This window comes from Perca fluviatilis, chromosome 17 (assembly GCF_010015445.1).
Source record: "Perca fluviatilis chromosome 17, GENO_Pfluv_1.0, whole genome shotgun sequence".
Classification (NCBI taxonomy): domain Eukaryota; kingdom Metazoa; phylum Chordata; class Actinopteri; order Perciformes; family Percidae; genus Perca; species Perca fluviatilis.
The window spans coordinates 27,149,690-27,172,470 of record NC_053128.1 but is presented as its reverse complement, the minus strand read 5'-3'; the positions used below and the strand labels follow the sequence as shown (position 1 = coordinate 27,172,470).

At 38.9% G+C, this 22,781-nt stretch overlaps 1 protein-coding gene across 16 annotated transcripts in view; it reads right to left on the bottom strand.

Annotated features, from left to right (window-relative positions):
* Positions 1-22,781, bottom strand: part of mast4 (microtubule associated serine/threonine kinase family member 4) — a 101,389-nt gene that overhangs the window by 39,671 nt on the left and 38,937 nt on the right. For 10 of the 16 annotated variants that reach the window (XM_039780537.1, XM_039780535.1, XM_039780551.1 and 7 more), the window contains one exon: positions 13,796-13,827. In XM_039780537.1, coding sequence (XP_039636471.1) covers positions 13,796-13,827 — 32 coding nt within the window. Of the gene's footprint in view, positions 1-1,319; positions 1,801-6,906; positions 6,988-8,511; positions 8,786-13,795; positions 13,828-22,781 lie in introns of those variants that run through there. The other 6 variants (XM_039780548.1, XM_039780549.1, XM_039780545.1 and 3 more) reach the window with 4 other exon arrangements.

Here is a 22,781-nt window from a genome sequence, read left to right as displayed (position 1 = left end):
AAAGTGCATTACTTTTACTTGGTACCTAACGGTAATATGGTCATTAGTTGCAGCAAAGTTCTTACATTTTGCAGTTCCTAACATTTTCATAACTTATTACAGAATAAAGTTTACTGCATTTTCTTTTCTATTTTGACTTTTAAGAATACAGATGTGTCACCTGTGTATTGAATTTACAGTGGCTTGTTTAGGATACCAATTGTGTTGTATATCATGAGCTTATATCAAAATATTCTGATCATAACTAAAAGAAAGAGTAAAAAAGGACATTATTGTAATGACATCGGGAAAATAGGTGGCCTACACGCAAAGCACTTAAAAGGGTGACATCCATTCCGGCGGATTTCATTTCAGTTAGGGGACTCACTGGTGATCTGTAATGAAACTTGTATTAATGTATTGATTATGTATTAAATCAATAATCAGTTCATTTCATTTACAGTCAATCATCAATTTATTCACAAACACAGCAGAAAAAACATGTCTGATCTCTGAGATTGTGCTTTTATAGCATGAAGCTTCCGTTTTCAAGATCCACTAAATCGCACAGCGGTTTTAAAATAAAAAAATATTTTTGCTCTAATGCAAGTTGTCCAAAAGCAGCCAGTTTTTCATGTTAAGCCGTTTTGCACTATAAAATGGGTCAGGACAGGGATTAAAGATAATATCAGTTATATGGGCTTCACCAAACCATATACAAAAAACTGAGATCAAGTGGCTTAGCTATAAACCAGTGGCTGAATCACATAAACCAATGAAATGTTTTTAATTCAGCGATAATTCTAAAAAATGACATCGCATGGTACGAAATGCAACATTTTCTCAGAAGCACTACTTTGGACAGAAGACAGAAACTGTAACATCACCAATAAGTAATGGAAATATAAAAAAAAAAACAATCAGCATTTCTACTTTCCAACTCTTGACTATGGGGATGGCATATAGGAAAGTACACATCCTGTGTAAGGAACATGAGCTTGCTTCAACAACAAACATTAAATTACCATTCGACTCACAAAGCAAATAATACACAATAGGCTAAGGGCAACACCCAGCTTCTTATTCATGTTGGCCTCATAAAACATCTCTGCCCCACATGCTGACATACAGTAAATACAAGGAAAAACATCCCTCCTGCCAATCAGTGTCCAGAAAACTATACATTTTAAAGTTACTCGTTTCATAGGAAAAATAGCTTTTTACTCGGGAAAGACAAATGTTGGTGTCTGATGCCCATTTGCAAAGAAGCCGGTCTGTAAAGCAGCATACCATATTGCAGAAAAGAAAATACGGCAATACTTCAAACTGTTAAAGGTTACCTCTTGGAGCGGCGCAGGCGGGCTCCACTGAAGAAATGTGGCATGTTAAAGTTGGACAGTACTGTCCACAGACTAGAATCTGACATTGTGTCCGAGTCATGCCAGAGAGGGAGATGTAAAGGGGACTTCTGAAGACCCAGTGAGGAGAAGCGACGGCTTTCAGGGTTCAGGAGGATGCGAACCCCAGAGCAGTCCTGACACGTATTCCTACAACAGCTCTCCTTAGGTCCAAACTTCCTCTGCACAGGCACATCTGCAGCCAGCTGCGGCATATACACACAGGCAGAGAGGGCACCTTGTCCTCCTCTGTCCTCAAATAAAAAGCAATCCAGGGAGGATCCTGAAAGGCACACAGTGTGTGATCCAGGTCAGGCGTTGACAGCCTCCAGTGTTGCAGGGATACGACACCTAACACCAGCTGACTTTTTGTTTTCCCCTCTCACTGCGACTGTGCTCCATATCCCAAACACTCACCCTGCTCCCTTAGCTCAACATGCTTCATATCATGTAACAGGCATCTACCACTTCACATCCTGTGCAGGGGGGTTGTGAGACAGTGGGGTGCTGCATCATAAGCAGATGCTGCTGTGCACTTGCAGCGTTCACAAACTGGCTCCCCTCCAAAAGTTCGGAGGGTCAGTGTATTAAGCAGGACCTGTTTGAAATGGAAATGCTTTGCTTTTGCATTGATTTTTTCTGCTACTGCATACATTCTTCCCTCAGCTGTTCCCTGCATAGACAGTCCTACCTCAGTCATTTGATGGCAGCCTCACCTTAACTTCATCACCTTTGATCCTTGACTCATGTTTCCTGGTTGGCAGATAAGCAGCCAAACACAAATGACTACTGAAAAACATGCAGATCTGAAGTTTAATCCTCATTTACAATATCCATATACAGTATATTTTCAAATATTGGTAAATTCGATTTAGCTGTGATAAAACTGCCATTTTAGAAAAGAAAGGTTGGAAGAGCTAGACTCATGCATGCATGAAAACTGGTGTTTTGTCAGTTGGTGATGAATTTGACAAGTCCTGCGTGCGTGTGTGTGTAAGAGAGTTTAGAGTCAGCTGATTATATTGGCCCGTGGGGAGCAGACAAAGTCTCTGAAGTAGCTGTCAGGGCTTGGAACAAAATAATATTCCAACAAACCTTATGAACCAATACGAGCACAAATAATCCAACTTTAAGACATTGATTACTTTTATTCAATGACCATTCTCCACAGTAGAGAGCAAAGTTCAGCATGCTGTAATAACAGAACTCAAAAGCTGCGATAAGAGCGCCTCTGTGAGGTGCAGAGCCTGAGCTTGCTGTAATCACATGATTAATTAAGAAAGGTAAACGTGTTACTTTCATAATCCAACTTCAAACAATTCATCTTGTCTTATCAAGTATAACAAAAAAAAGAAGTAGCCATTAACCTTATATTAGCAAGTAAAAAGAAGATAATGCTAATCATATTAAAAGACAGATTGCCAATAATGTGGTCTAAGGTCTAATATTTATGGAACAGTGAATTAAGTTAATTGGTTTAAGTCATTTGTAAAACAAAATATTACCAAAATAACCGGTTTAAAAAACATTTAATACACTAAAACCAAGCGAATATCCAAATAATTTACAAAGTAATTGTCAGATTAATCAATAATAATCATTTGTTGCAGTCCTAGTCCCAATACTCAAATGAATATACTCCAGTAGCAACATGTCTCTTCTACGTTGCCTTCTTGGCATGTCTAGCATGACAAATACTGAAACGGTCTTGTTTGTTTTTATATTCTTGGCCAAATTCTTGTGTGCATATTATTTTAAGTTATAATGAACTAAACCAAACACAGCTGGAAAGACTCATTATTTCAGCAGTGACACTGACTTCTAAGCACCAGCTCGGTTGTCTTATAGATCATCTTTCTTGTCAGTTATAATACCAACAGTGAACAGTAGAGCAAAAGAAGGAACTGAGGAAGTGCACAGTCAGACCTGAGGACCATCACAATGCTGCAGATTAGTCCAATCACTTGCCAAGTGCATTGCCTGGAAGGGATTCAAAGGCTCAAGAAGAAAGAGAGCGCGAAACAAGACAAAAGAGGAACACTACCATGACTGGTACACAACACAGCTTCTACTTGCGTGTTATAAAGTGTTATCAGAAGCCATTTTGTCAGTATAAAGTCACTGCGTATGTCTGTGTGTGCATTCCCTCAGAGTGGCTCAGTCCGGCTCCCTACAGGCCAGTGTGACAGCCTTCACTCTAATTATGGCTCTGCTCTGTTTCTGTGTTCCACATAAGAAATGATGCTTCAGATGGTTCAAAGTCAAACTTGCATAGAGCAGCATGAATAGGGAGGTCACCGGCTACACTGACATCACAAGCAGAACAATTTGGGTTGCTGTCCTCTTACTATCATATATGTTTCTGGTTATGATGTTAAGATACGAGAATACAGTTTGTGCTGCATGTTTTGTATATTTACAGTATTTTTATGCACAAAGAAAAACTAACAGTGTTACTCTATTCACAATCTAGAGAACAGAACAGTGCTTTCATATAATAATAATTAAAAAAAAACCCTACCGTAATAAAACATGGGATAAAATGTAACCCTTTTAATTAGCTCAACAACAATATTGTATTCATATTCATAAATTCGGGGAAAGGTCAGCATATTTTGTCTAACAGTTGGTGGGTTTGCCTGGACATTTCCTTGCTTTATGAGCATGTGACCAATTAAAGGTATCCTGTGTCGTTTTATTGTAAACAAAGGTTGGGTTTGCATTCAGTTTCTATTCAAAACACATTGTGTGTATGGTTGAGGTCTAACACATGTGATGAATGCATTTTCTTCCTTATAAAACATATGCAAAGCTAGTTTTTAAATATCTTGACTCGTGCAATGTTTATTATTTATTATCCATTTGTGCTAGCTTCTTCTTCCTTGTCATTGTTGGCGATTTCTTAGTTTCTTGGCCGACTGTTGATCAGCATAATAACGTGAAACCGACAGAAGGAATGCGCATCGCATCCTTGTGTGCATGCATGATTTAAACAAAGTGGGGACCTACTTGTAAAAACATTGCTTGACAGCATTACTAATGGTCAAAAACTCCACAGGGTATCTTTAAATTCCAAGCTAGTTTTTCAAAAAAAAAACTTAAGCTATTAAATGCAAGTAGCAACAGGTTTAACAGATCACCTATACTGGGTAAACTCCATCAAAAAATTTGAACCTAGCGGGGGGAACCAGAGTGTGGGACCCCATGTAGGGGTCAGGGATAGAGTACTGTGGGGAGGTGAGGGGGAGTGTGGGAAAAATGTGAGCACTGTTGCATAGTTATAAGAACTGTTTCACATTGTGTACACTTAAATGTGAACCTGGCTGACCAAGTTTCCCTGCTAGCTTCTTGTGTTGGCCAATCCAAAACACATTCCTGGTAGATTATTTTGTAAAGTGAACAATTCGTTTTCACACAATCCTCACAACGAAAGATAAAAACATGGCTGTCACTATGATAACTTCTCAGAGTCAGAGTATTTCAAACTGCTGAATCGGTTATTTAAACTGAACTTCCTGGATCATATTTCATGTCTCAACAGTACCCAACCATTGCAGCCTCTTGTATTTTTTTTTTTTTTTTTTACATAAATACATGTTGTGAAATATCATATCAGTGTCAATCTCGTCTATGTGCAGTGTTGATCATACCAGTGTTCAAACTTAGAACCTTCTTGCTATAAAAATTTTTAAAAAAAGAAAAAAGAAAAAAGAAAATAAAAAAAAAAAAAGGAGAAAAAAATTTAAATTAAAAAAAAAAAAAAAAAAATTTTATTAAAATATTTTTTTTACAGGCCACAGTGCTAACCACTGGGCCACCATGCTGGCCTGGTGGTCTTAGCTGAACAATAGCTACAACTGAAAATGTCAAGAGCAGTAAGCCACCTATTGACTGAACTCACAAAAATAATACATAGGTAATCTATGTATACTCATTTATGTACAAGCATTAAACAAAACCTGAAAACAATATAATGCAATCCATTGCAAATCCTGACCTAGAGTTTTATATCAAAACAGAAACACATAACCTCAGCAGTTTCATTTTCACCTGTGAATATCAAGGTTTACATGTGCACCTGATTTGAACACCTGCTTGGACAAAATCAAGTCCCTGGGATGATAAATACTGCAATGTCACGCTAACTTTGCCACCAACTTCTTTATGGAACATTAATCAGTCACTAACAACCTTTCTGTCATATGTAGATTGGGTTGGTTCCGTGTTGCTATAGGTGTAGATGGTCCTACACTGTGGTGTATTAATGGTGTAGAAAAATGTCCTCTATAAACACAAGTTATAGTTTACTGCATCATTATTGGAACATCTCAGATCATACTGGGCACTGCAGCACCAAACACCATGCATTGGTACATGATGGAATAAAAACTGAAATTGTCAATACAACAAAAAAAAAAAAAAAACAGCTAGTGAAAAAACACCTCTACATTTTTGTATGGAGCTGACTCACTTAAATGCCTGCTCCACTTGAATCTCTATGAAAGCTGTGCAGAAGAAGAGATCAGAGGTGACTATGGGTGGGTGTTTCATGCTATTCATTGATACAGAAAATTCTTCAATATTGAGTGTTTTGAATGAGATGAAGAAAAATAATCATTCCAACTATTTCTCTTGACCAAATCTCTTTCAGAAACAGCTTGAATAAAGCCAACAAAAACTGATAGAAAGCATAGGCTGTGACTCTATTTTTATCAGTAAAACAGACATTTCTTGAGCAGTGAGCTTTCCATTTTTTAAAAGTCCTGTTTCTGGCAATTAAATCTAATCTTTCATATCATCAAAAGGCACTGGCCACCTTTTTATCCATTTGTCCAACCAGGCAGTAATTACATAAACAGCAGCTAGGCAACACAGAGCCACAACAAGATGGGTTCAACCTTAATGACCTATTTGAATGTGAAACCCAGAATGAGGCTTGGCCAAGAAAAAGAAAAAAAAGAGCTTCTTGGAGGGTGAAAAATGGAGTTCGAGGAGAGGACAAGCTATCTCAGACATCACTGATGCACATTAACTCCCAGAAGAAATAATCTTTTCAGTGACATAAGGATAAGAGTCTTGATGTGCATATATTAATCTTAAGCTCTATTAGCACACAGATTTTGAAATACTAAATTTAAAAACTAGTCGAGATATAAGCAGTAAGCTTGGATAGGAAACCATTTTCAATACTGTTCACTCCTAAATGAATCAATCCAGCTGGGATTCACACTGATTGAGACCATTCTTTACTTTGATGTATTGCAAATGCCACAAATCCTACTTAGCACATGAAAGAGGAGCATAAACCTCAGAACAGAGAGGGGCAAGATGGGGGAAGGAAGGGACACGTTCAACATTACATAAGCACTGTGTCATCCTCTTTCAATGTCATTTCAATGGCAGATGATTTTAGGAGGGCAAACTGAATATCCGGTTCAAACCTCATGATGCACGATGACAAGACTGACTCAAACATGCACTAACAGGCCTTTCAAAACAACATAGGCATGAGTGAAGAACGCTCGCTTACCTCCAAAAATGAAATGCGTGCAGCGGGCTGCACGGACTGCAGGGGCTAGTGGGAGTGGGGCTCAAGCTTCGGGGAGTGAGGCTGTAAGTTAAATGGAGTGTATTGAATAGTTGTCTTTTATCACACACAGGACAGAACCCCCCCAAGCTCTGACACGTGCCCAGATGAATACTGCAGCATCATGAAGAGTAATGACCCTTCTCAGATGAACCAAAATCGTGTTTAAAGAGCAGGTTCACAAGGCATTTGTCTGGTTCTGCAATGTTTGTTCCACATTGGGGAAGTCTATCCACATAGGTAATTTCAATTTAGACTAAATTCAAAGAAGACAAACAAGCACTCACCCTTCGAAAGCTAAAGAGTATGAAGTAAGTTGCAGATTAACATTTCACATTCTTTACTGGATTCTTGTGATAACGTTAGAAATATCTTATCTCCTGTGATTCAAATAATACAAAAAGACTTTCACTTGGTCTATGTGATGTCATGGATTGAGCTCTATTTAAACTGAACAGGGGCACTGCAGAGCATTAGGTCATATAGAGGTGAGTAACTTCTACTGCAGTGGCAGTCCAAAATACACTTTTTGAAGGACAGGTCTGGTGATTTTTCAAGTTTATTTTATATCAATTCCACATGCACCATCCTACTGCAGTAAATACTCAGTGGCACAACTGAGTGGATTAATACACTGATGAAAATACTCCCTGACAAATGCAGTATTTCCTACTGTTTGAGTAACGTTTGCTAAAAACTAGAGTGGCAAGGTGTTTTTGGAAATTCCTGAGCCTTTCATAAAAGTGAAAGTATACACTCTTGACTAATATTTAAAGATTTACGTCTTCAGTAGGAACAATGGGCTTGGGAATGTAAACGACAGAACAGCTCAGGAAGTCAGAAAGCATTGAGAGCAGACTAACACGTCTTTTCACGGGATTTGTTGACAATTCAAATAAAATAGAATATATCTGTATATTTATATAACAAATAATTGATTTTAAAGCAAATTCAGCATAAGTCCAAATGTGCACTCTGAATTGCAGGTTTTAAAGCCTCAAATGGAGGGGACCATAACAAATACCTTGTTGACCTAAATACATTTCTTTTATCAAGTCCAACAAATGACTGTCGCTTTGATAAAAGGGGAAACCTGCCATGTAAACACATTGATTCACTGCTTTTCACCTGATTTATCAAATCCAACACAGCCTGCTACTCATCATAGGTGTGTTATTATGAGTATGTGTGTGTTTCCTACGTGTGCACTGTCTGAATGTACGCATGTGTGTCACGCTAGCAAAGACAGCATGTTGTGCAGTTGCGGTACTCCTTTGCGTGACACGTTATCTGTCTGTCTGTCTATCACACACACACGTGCATGAAAACATAAACGTGTGAACACACACAGGCCCGCCCCCCCCACACACACAAGCCTCTGTTGCCTAGCTGTGAAGGATTTGACATTAAGGTTCCTGCTGCAGATGCTAATGCTAACGCTGCACAAGCAACAGTAAAAGACAGCAACAAATATGACACAGAGAAAGATGAAGCTACACACTGCAGAGGAGCTGCCTCCCCAATAGGATAACGGAGGAAAATACTCACTCTAGCGTTAGCCCTGGAATTCTCAGCCTCTCCCGCTGGGCTTTCATGGCTGAACTGTGCTCGTTTGCTCTATTGTGGTCATGATATGCATTCACACTGCCTGCCTGCCTCCCGCCCCCCCTGCACTGACAAAGAGCCAAACCCAGCCACCACAGTGCGATGAGACGGATTGGTTTTCTCTCCCCCCACAAAAAGGGAGGGGGCAAAAAATGGGGGCTACGGTTCTTGTTTTGGTCTTTTCACTTCCCACCTTGAAGCTGTCAAATAAGATCCTCAGTTGCCTGCAGAGGGCATGGAGGCAGGACAATACCCCTTCTTCCCTCCCCTAATACACGCCCCCTGCTCCTTCATAAACGCATGCACATATCTATCTCAGCACCCCCCCCCCCACCACCACCACCAGCTGGTGACTTGCTACGTAGCAGAAATGCATGCAATAAATTAAATCTACATTTTGTCGGCTCTTCTAACACGCAGTCACCCTCACAGATGCTAACACAAGGCATCCACCATACAATGCAATGTCACCACGACCACAGAAATGACGTCATCTTCGAAAGAAAAACACATTGCACCACCATACCTGCCAGTCCACGTCAGTCACTGTACAGCAAGACAAAATGCACTCACACCTGGCGTGAGTCCTTTCTATACAATAATTCATACTACTAAAGAAGAGCTAAAACATGAATCTTGCAGTGATATCTGTGTATAACATCTAACCTTACAGGCAAGTATGAGCATTAATGGAGTTTTTGTGGTTAACGTAGCGAGGGGTATGAGTGTTGGCTGTGATTGTGGAGTCAAAGACTGTAACCCAAAGTAATAAAGCATGATGACGCAGCAGAGTGTCCAAGCTCCTGCAGAGATTTAAAAGACCCTAGAGGCTACTGATTTTAATTAGTTAAATCACCCATAATGTATTTATCCACATTTATGTTTACGCTGATGCTTTATTGCCAAACCATCAAGACTGCAAGAATTCAAAATCAATCAATGACTCACTAGCAGGAAATTGTCCAAGGATGAACTACTGCATGACAAAAGAGGGGGCTTATTCAGATAATTTGACAACACATTGTAAAAAAAAAAAAAAAAACACTATTAAAAATGTGCAGTATTTGCAATGAGTCAGCTACAGTAACTGCTGTATGATGATGGAAGTATAGAAAGCAGACCAGACAGACAAGCCTCTGACCGACTGACTGACTCAAACATCTGAGTATAGTAATGAATTCTTTATTATGAGCATGTTTGAGGAGCAAAGAGCCACTGCAGATGACACCAAACTCTGCATTAACCACAGAACCACAGTAGTTGAAGCAGGCAGGAACTGGAGCGTAAGAAGATGCAGAGTTGTATCTAGAGTAAAGCAGGTCAAGAGTCAGCAACAAACTTACGATGTACACAATATCGCCCCCTGTAATGCTCAGGTATTTTGATGCTGAATTTGTTTAGCTTTTTAATCAGATTTATTTTCCATCTTGCAGTGTAGGTTCAACAAGCTGACTGTTGTTTATTGACTTTCATATATGAATGCAGGAACATCAAATAAAATCTGGACACTCCAAGCGAGCCTAGTTAAATCATTCAAGTGTATAGAGTGTATACAGTATACTGTGTCTGGCAGAAACCAAAACCTCTGACCCATGACTTCCTGTCAGTACATGGTAGATTGAAGAAGATTTTTTCTTCTTCTTCTGAAAGTCAATGAGACATAACTACAGCATTTTTAGGGTGGGGTGATAATGCCCTCTGTCCTAAAATGTGTCTTGGAATATGCAGAAGATTTAAAAAGAGTATTAGCAAAATGTAAATAAGGCAACTACTGCAAACAACAAAGTAAAAATAAAGATAAATAACACTTGTGATAATTGGTGCAAGAACTGGCTGGAGAAATGCCGTGGACATTTTCTGTTCATCGTGAAGTAGCTACTCATTATCGTAAATGGTTTGGAACTACAGTTTGTTTTGTTAACACTTCACAGGATGTCTTAATGTAAATATGTTCAAAGATAATCATGTTATAGCATTGATTTTTCAACATCCCAACTAATAAAAACCATGTAGTCAAACACTCCTGTTTGGCTTTCTCCTTTTAAAACTTGAGTTATGTTAGTATAAGTTATATTCTGCCTCTACATTGACAATCCTTTAGACAATGACAGAATCGTGGTTAACAATGCCAAATAAGAATAATTGAAACACAATGTCTTAGTGCTTTCATTTAACATGTATTTAGTCATTTTTGACCACTTGGGGGCAGTGTAATAAGCTTTAAAACACTTTTAAAATTAATAAGTGGCAAAATTGTTAGTAAACTGTTGCCTATTAATTCATCCAGCAGATACAAACTAACATAAGCATTCATTTAAAGTCATGTTTGTCATCCTGTTTCCACGCTCAGCAGCTAGACATAGCCAAAACAGCAAAGTGTGGGCTGCAAACCAAAACAATGAAGTAAAAGAAAGTGAAAAGCTCTGTGGAGCTGAGTGGAACTGCAGAGTTGAGTGATAATTCTCATACAACGACCCTTTTCACATTTAGCATAATATAACAATATTGAAAAGTGCAGCTTTAAAATAGAAATCCATAACTTTATGCACATTTTAATTAATAAAATTAAAGTTTTAGATGGCAGAGGTGTTGTGGAGGCAAATCAGCCTTTGCAAATTGAGCACTACTGTGCTACTACCTATGCTTGATTTACATGCATAAAATATTATCTGCACCAGTTTTTAAGAAAGAAATTTCAAATATCTCATAAGTCTTTTGCTCAAAATCAGAAGATTCTACCACAAGTTACATTTGTACTATACAGATTCTGTATTACCTACATTTATAGTTTACATTATAATTTTACTTTTGTTCAAAGCTATGTACAAAAGATGTACTAGCCAAACAACAGTAGATTAAGGAGGTGATTGCAGGAGCAAAATAGAGAAGGAGACAGAGAGAGCATGTTAGGTGAGTACGTACTTTCTGAAGACACAGGTCATCAAGTGATTTTCGAATGCAAAGAAGGACTCAGAGTCGAGTCAGGTAACTAATTTCACCGCTGAGGCAGCACACAGGAGCCTCGGCTGATCAATTCAGCAACATCATATGCTGTCAACAAATGTGTGCCAGACCCGGGATGTACGTCATACTCAAAAAAAGAAAATATTTTGTATATAAAAACCTCCAGGAGGACGGCAACAGCAAAACTACTTCTCAAAAATCTCAGTAAATAGCTAACCTCTGATAAGAACTTTATCTGCAGTAATCATGTTCATGAAATGGGGCTGACAGCATCTGTTAAATTGAATATCACCATAAAAAGACCACGTAACAGAATCTACAGTCAACAATTCCTCTTTGATATCCTGTTACATGGCAAAGCAGCCCAAGGAGTTTGGCAGCACAACAGCTTTGGTCCTTCAGAGACTGAAACTGCAAAAGGCTGTGTTTTTGTGCTGAAGGTGAGGTATAGAAATCTAACAAAAATGCTTGACAAAGTTGCCAACACATAAAAATGATTGCTTTTAAGTTATTTAATTGGACCCAGCAAAAGACTTCCAGTTATTAAGGTCAGCCTATAAATAGGTTCTAGTCATCATCACACAACTAGAATGATTCATGTTCAAAACAACTTCACATATGACCATCTTAAAGATAAAATACATCACTTTTGTGGCTGTGGAAAATAAACGACAACAATAAATGCCCCCTCAAGACGTAAAGAGTTTGTGGAAAAGGCTAACCTTGGCAATTAACTACCATATTGACACCAGCAAACATATTAATGACTTTAAATGTTCAGTAGATGGCTCTCTGTCACAGGAAATCAAATTTCAGAGCTCTGTATTTTACAAACACTGAGCCGACATGGATGCAGTTTGAAGAGTTCCTTTTGCGTATACTCTCTTTTTGTGATTAGAAGATACCTTATTCCCTCCTCAGTTCCTACATCTGTCACATTAACATTTCACCCCCAGCCCTGTCTAACACATTGAAATCAAGCACATGAGTGACAGACACGGCAGTCAGAGATTAATACCAATCAAGAGATAAGCAAGCAAATACTGTATATGTATGGGTTACTTGATGCTCACTTTATTTTTAATGTGACAAATTAGTCTAAACATCTATTTGCCGTTTAAATCAACTGCAATTATGATGAATTTGTAGCATATATATATCAACTTTGTCATATCCAAACACCATTACTATGGTTACCAAGGTCACTAGATGCTCAAGTGCACTAAATATAAACCAATGAAGTTGGTGATCTCACAGCAGCCGTTAGTAATGGCTCACCTCTATTACAGTAGGTGCCCCCTCTGGTGAGGTGCCAGTGAGGGCAGCAAGGAGTCATGGGTAAATCTTTCTCTTCCACCATGAAATATATCAAACTAAACAAAAATCAATAACCAGGAAGTCCATTATGCCTTCACCTGGCTTAAAAGCTGAATTTCATGTTCAGAGTATCATCTTTTACAACATATTGAACAGAAATCTGACCAAACAGGACAGCTTGATTCATTGTACAAATCCTCTAAAGGTTTAGAGGTACACCATTATAAGAAACACATTATATATAGTAATACATTATATATTCCACCCTGAAAACATGAACTCTGCTTTCCAAAATGTTGGAATAAAAGCAAATCCATCCACTTTTTGATCCTGAAAGCAACTAATTAATTCAAATGTAGTACATCATATTTATCAAGCAATATTTGAAAAATGGAAATGATTCTGTGCTAAAACACTGAACCGTTTCATAAGCAAGGGATAGTTCAGATCTTTTGAAGTGGGCTTGTATGAGGACTTATCCAGTTAGTGTATTACCTACACTAGATGGCGGTCACCATCAGACTCCTTTCAGAATAACAATTTGAGTTTCTGCACCAACAATGTAATAGGTAGCATGAAAACTAAATGTTAAAGCTGCAGAGGGTAGAAAGCAAAAAACAAAATCTTCCTGCAGCTCTCCATCTCCCCTGTGTTGCATGGGCAATGCATGTGCGGAACAGCCAATAGGAACACTTTCTCTCTCTAAAATGACCTGTGATTGGCCATCACAGGTCTCCCATCACGGGCTAGATTATCTAAAGCCTGAATACAGAGCCAAGAGGAGGTGCAGAAGTCCAAGTTTCTCTCAGACCACTTCAACTACAATATGCTGAAAGATTACTCTGCAATTTCTGCCCAACGAGGCCAAAAATAAATTGCTGTTAACCAATTTATCAAACCACTTTCACAATTTAAAGCAGAGGTTATAACATATCTGGGTACTTACAAACTGCCTCTTCTGGGAAGACTCAGCTCTTTCTGTAAATGAAAAGAAAAGAGTTATAAGTACAAAAATCCCTAACTTCAAATAATACATCAGTTATGTGGCATCACTAAGAAATGAAAGTCACTTTACACAACATATAACATTGAAAAGGTTATTTATAGAAAGCTGGTTAATTTGCCACATTCACGAAAGCAGCTAGCCTGGTTGACACCAGACCCTTCTCAGTAACTGAGAGTGGGTCTGGCCAAGGTTCATTCACAGCCCATTTCCAAAGGGGCGTCACCAACGGATGCCGCTCAAATGCCTCTGGGCGCAATTGGATAGTCCTTCAACCAATCAGACCAATGAACTGGGTGACGTAGCAGCGACAGCGGCATCAACAGGTTGCTGCGCTTCGGTGGCCGTCATGTTGAATGTAAACAAAAAGCCGCTTGCCTTCGCTGCGCTATCGTCATCGTGTAAAGCCCCGCCTCAACGGTTGTGATTGGTGCCACAATTTAGAAAAATTGGAAATGGTCTTGAATGAGCTCTTGGCCAGACGGACTTGCAGAGCAAATCTCAAATTTGCCGGAAGTTCGTCAGGGATTTCCCAGGCTAGAAAGCTGCTGCTGGTTGTACCAGACCTGGTGATACCAACATATATTTGTATTTTGTTAAATAAATGACAAGCAGGATTGTAGAAAATTGTAGTTTTATTGTAGTATAATCGTAGCCCTGGAAACACCACAATCCTTACAAAACCTCTAAAACAAAGGAAAGGTCCATTGATTTTAGAAAGCTGCATTCCTCAAACCCTACTTTTACAACAAAGAATGTACTTTCTAAAGAAATTGCTATTTCTTGTCCACAACAAAATGCTGCAAATGTGCTACTGGGATTTTATTGAAAGTGTTTTATCCTCCTGCATCATCTGCTGGTCTGGTAATGCTACTGAGGCACAGAATAAGCAACAACGGCCAACAAACTGTTAAGGGATTACTTTACAAAGTATGGAATGGATACAAACAACATTGTGGGTGACCGGAGGCATGCACTTGACTTCTCATTTAAACAGTTGCAATATATTGGCCCCTTCCATTCACTAGAAATAGATCCAAGTTTTAATTTGTTCCACAAGCTATTAAGGTTTTGAAGAGGTAATACACTTTATCCACATGCACTCTATCTATCTATCTATCTATCTATCTATCTATCTATCTATCTATCTATCTATCTATCTATCTATCTATCTATCTATCTATCTATCTATCTATCTATCTATCTATCTATCTATCTATCTATCTATCTATCTATCTATCTATCTATCTATCTATCTATCTATCTATCTATCTATCTATGAAAATAAGGGTAGAATTGAGGTTCTGTTAAAAATACCCAAAACTCACTATCCTGATTCTGCACCTTTACAGCCTCACAAATGGCCACCATATGGAAATATATCACAGAGCAGGTGTGAAACTCCTATATCTTATCCCAGAGAAGTGGGCTGGAAGTTTAAAGAAAACATCTGGATTTAAAACTGTTCACTTAAATCACATAACAGCTGAAGCAAGAGAACACGAAAGAATGAACCCTGACATGTTTTATTTAATATTTTAAATTGAATTTGAATAACATTTTAATTATATTGCTGAAGTCAACTGTAAAAGGCAGAGTTACACAGAGGTAAGGGTTTACATACTGAAAATAGTCCAGAAAAAGCACTAACAATGCCCTCATTGATTTCTTGAGGGATTATGCGCTTTCAAAAGGGTTCTTACTTCAAGGATAATACTTTGTTGTTCTGTTCCTTCACAGAAAAAAAATGACACATTTCATTTTCAAAAGCTGCCAGGAACAACTAAGTAAAATACAGTGAAGCACAGCTGCTGCTGCAGCAGCATCTGTTGATTTGTTAGTGCCACGTGGAAAGGACCAACATCAGCCACAGTGACGGACGAGCACACCATCTACAGATCATTATATCCCCCTTAGAGCTAACACGAGTGTGCGTTTAATTACAGTAGTTTCTCATAAAGAACCAGGCTGTTTTATCGGCCTCACATTTCCCTGTGCTCTTTGATATCTGCAGTGTGAAACAAATACAATGCTCTCCAACTCAGATTATTTCAAATCTCTCCCTACTGAATCTTTCCTCTCGCTGTAAGAGCACTGATAAATAACCAGGCTTTGGATAAGTGACTACAAATTCCACTGATTTGATCATTAGACATTTCATTGTCTAATAACCTGATAAGGGTGAGGTCCTTTGTGTCAAACAGTGTAGGACATTGAGTTGATGTGTATTGGTTGCTCCAGTCAGCAGAAAAAGTGCTAAGCCCCACTCTCCCTTTGCTATCAATTAGGGCTTAATGTCTGGCTTCCCCTTGCTGCCTACAGAAGACCAAGGGCAGAGAGTTTCCTTGGGAGACATGACCGCAGCTCACACAACACTAATTACCAAAAGGGAATGACTTACACTGTTGGGGTTTTCACCAATCACAGCACACCAAATAACAGTGTGGAGTCTATAATAACCATTTGAGAGCAAACACATTATGGTAATGAACTGATTTGTTGAAAATCATATGTATTCATGTGAAATCAATTCATGCCTCTGGAAAATATTTACATAAAGTGGAATAAATGTGGACAAAATTGACAGCCTTCTGTGCAAGCAAAGCTTGTGTAGAGAAAGTGGGATATTACTGACAGTGAAATGTATTCATAGTGCACTGTGGGACATGGTTTTGATAAAACAGGAGTGGTGAGACACATACAAACTCTAGCTCTGCTGCTGACTAAAGTTTGGATTTGCCTTTGCCACAAAATAAGGTTTCCTAGTATAACTAAAACAGCCCTGGTCTAACTAAATGCTCTCAAAAAAGGTCCATTTCAAAAGATTATGCAGAATCATAATACCAGAAACTTTAACCTTATAGAAACTAAATAAAAAAAATCTGAAAAATATAAAAGGAATGATGATAAACACTAGTTAAGGTACCTTCATACTACATGACAAAGTTGTCAGATTATGCGTATCTCAGATGGCATCTTTGACAGGGCGAGCCCTGATTGGCCTCTGATCTGGGACTTTTGTTGGCGAGCTCTAAAAACTTGCGGCGAGTATAAAATCAGGGTTAAAATTTGTGCTAAAATCGTGTTACAGCACAATACCATACTTGCCACTCAAATCTTCAAACTCATTAAATCAATCTCATCTCAAAAAATGATGCATGCTTGTAATGCAGCATTACGGTTTGTAGTTCTATTTATTAGGGGTCCAAGCCCGAGGTTTTTTTTTAAACGATGTGCGCCTGTGAGCACCCACGGAGGAAAACATCAATCGGCGCACACCATTTACAACAACTACTGTTGTTCGACATCCCACTCCGAGCCTCCCTACCAAATTTGGTGAAAATCGGCCGTTAGGGGGCGCTATAATGAACGTATTGGCCTTTTGGCAAATAAGTCAATGCATTTAAATGGGAATAATTTGCAATGGAAATATCTCTGCTGCAGTAAATGCTATCATCACAAAACTTGAGATTATTGTTCGACATGCCACTCTGCGGCTCTCCACCAGATTTGGTGATGATCGCCCTTAGGGGGCGCTATAATTGAGGTAGAACTGTTTTGGCCTTTTACGCAACAAAGAGGAAATTTGCAATTGCATTTCACTACAGACTTTGGACCTCGCACTTGGTCAAATTTCCTGACTTTTGTCTCTGCGTCATCGTGCTTTGGGTTCTCCTTTCGCAGGCTCCGCTTCCGTGGGCTCTTAGCGTCGTCAGGGGCGACTCGTGCCGGGGGGGACTGGCGCCGGGGAGGCTTGGACCCCGTTCATAACTGCTTGCAGTTCTAGTTTATTATTTAATTTTACTTAAGTTATTGCTAATGCAAACTGAACATTCCCAACTGCTGCTAGTTCCATATGTAAAAGCTGTGGTTAACCTCGGTAGCATTCACAGACATTGTGTAAACATTTTTCTTTTCTCCCTTTTATCAGTCAGTGGACTTCACGTCTTGCTTCATCATGCCTTACAGACATTTCTCTTCATGTGCTCAGAGTCCGAGTGGAGCCTGAGCTGTGTGTCAATGTCATGGTCAAACAGTGTGTCTGACTCACGCTGCTGCAATATCGACAGCACCAGGACCAGGCAGGACAAATTCATTCAACGAGAGACTTGTCATGGGAAATATATGTGCAATGCTCTTTCTGCATACCTATTGTGTAAATTTACAAAAATAATTTTTACTTACAATTTCAGATCTTTCAGATCTTCTTTGGATAATAATACATGCAGTGTAGAATACAACTTGCAAATTTGTGTGATGCATTTTTCTTTTAACCAAGTTGTTTTTTCGTAATCGAGTTAATGTTGGTTCAGCATATTCTCAAAAAACTATTCAGCAAAAAACTATTTAAAACGAAACACAAACTGGTGATGAAAGTAACCCTTGTATGTTTAATCATTTGTTTATCCGGTAATCTTTTCAGTGCTCGAGAGATAACAATTATGACACGATGAACCTGAGATGGTTTATTGTTTACAGGGTAAATGTCAAAAAAAGAAGGTATTTCATCTCCAATATGGCAACGACATCAAAGCTGCGGTATTGCTCTTGTATCAAGGCCTATGTGTTACCCTTCATTAATTATTCCCTTTGATTCATTTTGGACTTTCCTACATCTCAAGATCAAAAGAGTTCTTAGTTTTACTGTGGTTTGCTGCTGACTGGCAGGAAACCCCCTAATCTATATTAAGACATGTCGTCAAACCAACACCTTGTGTGACATCAGAGTAACAAAAGTTAAATCCTCCTTATCTTTCCTATTGCATCTGGTTGCTAGTTCCATTAGTCTGTAATTATCAACCATGCCACAGTGATAGCTTAGGATCGCTGACCACATCTACTTAACTACCTTGTAAGCAGAAGCTACACTGATTCAGTATTGGCAACTCATCCAGTACTCACACAAATTGCTGCCTTGGGCTTCATGCATTTTTGACAGTGAGACAAACAATAAGCTGTAGACTCAAAACTAATGTTTTATCTCTATAACACTGCTGTTAGGAAACCAGTAATAACCGCTCATGGAACAACCTGGAGCACTTATCAGAGAAAGTGACAGGATGCACTCTCTTTATTGTATAAATATACAACAACAACAACAACAACAAAAAACCTCTGCCTCGCTACAGTATATACAAGAACAGATGAAGAAATCGAGACCGGAGATGTTACATTGTACCAAACTTAAACCTTTTTTAAAAACCAGCGATGTAACTTTCGGAATGAACACATTTGTTCCTGGAAATATCCTGGTTCAAAATAATTAGCTGTTAGCAAATTACGCGTATACTCTAGCATTGCTAGGGTAAACGCAACTATGTGCTTTGCTCAGGACCCAAGGAAGCACAGTGTTGAGTGTGAAGTTGTTTGGATGAGCAGTTCTTGAGAAAAACTACAAGCAGAAATACCAGAGACCAAACAATCAGCCCGTTCTGAACACTCATGTTTTGAATGGGCACTGCATTATTTGGAATTTAAAAAGGGGTCTTAAAGACTTTACTCAAAATCCAATCTTAGCTTGATCTAACCTATATGCTGCCTCAAAGTCTGGAGATAAGGAGAGGTCAAACAGATCAATAAAGCTGGCTATCTGCTGCCGACACATGTGTAATTCAGGAAGTAGACAGACTATACATTATAAAACTGATTAACGATTTTCTCAAAGTGTATACATTGACCTCAAGGAGCAAACAAATAGTCAATGACTTGCATTTTGATCATATAGAAACTACATGTAAGCAGCTATTTAACAATTACAACTATCAGTAAATCCAACTGTCTGAAGTAATATCTTCCACCATTATGCCCAGCTCGATCTGAAAGATATGGATTTCTGAGCCAGCAGGGGGATTCAACAGCAAAGCACACATACACTATTAGAAAGCTCTGCTGATTAAATCTGTTGGCATCCTCACATTTCTCCTCGTAGCAGGATGTTAGGTGTCATAAATGCTTAATCCACTGCCTCATCCAATGTTGTAAGAGGGAAACAATTCATCTCAAGGCTGGCACAGAGTATAATGTTCTGCTGATTTGACGAGTGGTGAGGAGTTCCTTTTAATGTCATGATGGACCCTTAAAAGCTAAAATCAATTAATGAAGTTATTCACAACTGTATTTAGTCCAACCTCTTCTGATAACTACAGGTTAGAAGTTGTTTCTAATATCAGAAATGTCAGTTGGCAGCTGGTCTGGTTCATTCATCATCAATATGCTTCGGGCATGGCCTACTACAATTTAAGTACTTGACAGCCTCCATCCAGCAACGTGTTGACAAAACTTTTCTCAGGAGTTGCCAAAATGGGTTGTTTAATATTGTTGGATTTTAGATATATAAACAGATACAACTGTTTGGTGATATATTACTGTTCATCTGTATTTTGCTAGGGCTGTTAATGGTTCTTGTATTCATGCTGTCTCACAGTTTGGTGCATGCAGCCAAACGCAGAAAACACAGTATGTAGGTTGATGCACGTAACGTGGAACCAAAGTTCTGCCCAGAAACTTTTAGCCATACGCCATTAGCAACAGGTACTGAGGTTAGCACAACAAGCAGATTAGCATGTGAGTCAGTCACACTAGAATTCAAGTTCAAGATTCAAAAACTTTAATTAATCCCACAATGGGGATATTCACAATGTTGCAGCAGCAAGGCAGAGTGCAAACAAGTTTTAAAAAAAAGACACTCTCTCTCCCTCTCTCTCTCACAAATGACATGCCAGAGCTGGAAGAGCCGCCTGCAGGCTCCTGGTCAGCTACAACAACAATGGAGAGAGTTGTGTATAAGACAAGGACGGTGAGTCGGCGTTGCACCACCGTTCTAGGGTATGTGAATGGAAACACAGCCAACATGCTAACGCACATTCGACCACATCACCCAATGTGCCGATACCGAGGATGATGAATGTTTGGGTTGCTTGAATGTTTAAATATAGCCAAGGTGGAGGTAATTGAAACACTGCTTCTAATGCACAAGTTTTATTATTTATTATTATATTTATTTTGTATTTTCAATTTTGTAGCATAAGAGACGCTTTTCAGCGTTGTAGTCTATTGTGACCTGTTGCATTCAGGGAAAGTGTTTGTCCCGTGTTTGACAGTGTAATACAGAAGTGTTTGAAATGTTGCTCGTTTTTATAATGAAAATAGTTTACCAAAGTTGACAGAGGGCTAAATGCTGCCTCAGTCCTCAGCAGGAAGATTGTCGCGGTCTTTGACATTTGCACAACTCCCTGTTCAAAATGTATGTATTCTTATGCATATTGTTTTTCTTTACCGAACTTGCGCTGAACCGTTGTATGAACCGAACCGTGATGTTTGTGTACCGTAACACCCCTAGGGTTTGCACATTTCATTTCTGTTACATTGTATTGTTGCTTGATAATTGCCACTGGTTGTTAATGAGGTCCTGTTTGTCAAAACGCCAAATGTATATTGTTATATAACTGATGTCTACACTAGGGCTGCATGATTATGGCCAAAATGATAATCATGATTATTTTGATCAATATTGAGATCACAATTAATTATCACGATTATTTGTTGATTTGAACCAAAACAAATGTTACTGTCACATAGGCTAATTATAACTGCTTTTACATCCATATTGTGCTACATTCCTCTTCCTTTATTGAAGGATACTGTGAAGGAGTATGCCATTTCAGCTGTTGTGCGACCGCTTTCCACACATGCACGTTTGCCGTAAAAGATACAGGCAACGCAATTTTCTGTTCACGTTAACGGCAAATGTGGTGTCCGGTATCTACCGGACGAAATAGCATCGCGGATTTCGGTGGCTCATTACACTGACACTTACATGTCTGCGTTACGCTCTGATGCTCCGAAACCCGTGTTAGAAGCAACATAAACATTGCTGCATGTCACGCTAGTAAACACTAATAACACATTACACAGCAGGTAACGTTAGCCTACCGTTAGCTACAATTGTAACTGGATTAAACACGGCTAAAATGCTGACAGCTAAACAGTGTAGTGTGTCTGTATTTCACTGTAGAGCACGTGTCAAACTCAAGGCCCGCTGGTCCAAATCTGTCCCCTTGCAGATTTAGATCCGGCCCATATATCAATCTAGGTTCACAATACATTTTGACACGCCTAGTTTGTGTGCCAAACCAAAAACACAGGAAAGTGTTTTTTAAACTGCAATTGTCTGCCATTCAAAGCAGAATATGGCAGATTTGCCGACTCTGAGACGCAGAAATTCCCAGAGAAGCAGAGAGTTTTCATATTCAGGCTGTGAAACAAGTTGTTGTTAAAAAAAAATGTGTAGCCTAATTGTTTTTCTTGATTTGCTAAATTCTATGATGGTTAAGGAACTCTTTTGATGACTTTTGTAGGGCTTCATCTCAACAAAAATTTACAAAAAAGGTGACAAATGTCTGAGAAAGCCACAAGAATGAGGAAAAAAGCTACCAAAATGCCACATGTCTGGCCCTTGATGTGATTCTCTTTTTCCAGTGTGGCCCTTAGTGAAAATGAGTTTGACACCCCTGCTGTAGAGGATTCCAACAGCGGGATGTCCAACAGTCTGCTGCTAAAACTATGAGCTAAAAGACACAAACTAGCACTGGTCACTGCTGTTTTCTGAAAAAACAAAACGGACGGGACAAAATGTTGCGTTTACTGGTAAACTGGTAAACATCATGACCAGCTTATGATGACGACTGCTACCTGTTGTGGAATTTTCCTCACGTTACTCTGTCCTCTGTGACTGTCTACATCTAGAAACTAAGCTGCGCGGTGCAGGGAACAACTCTGATTGGCTCATGAAGGCACGTGATCACACAGTGGTTTATGGAGTGCTAGATTGGCTTTGCAAAAACTTTGATAAGGAGCGTTCTATGAACGGAATGACGCATTTTAAATAATGCTCGATCACGTAAATTTGATCGTGGGAAGCCAAAATAAA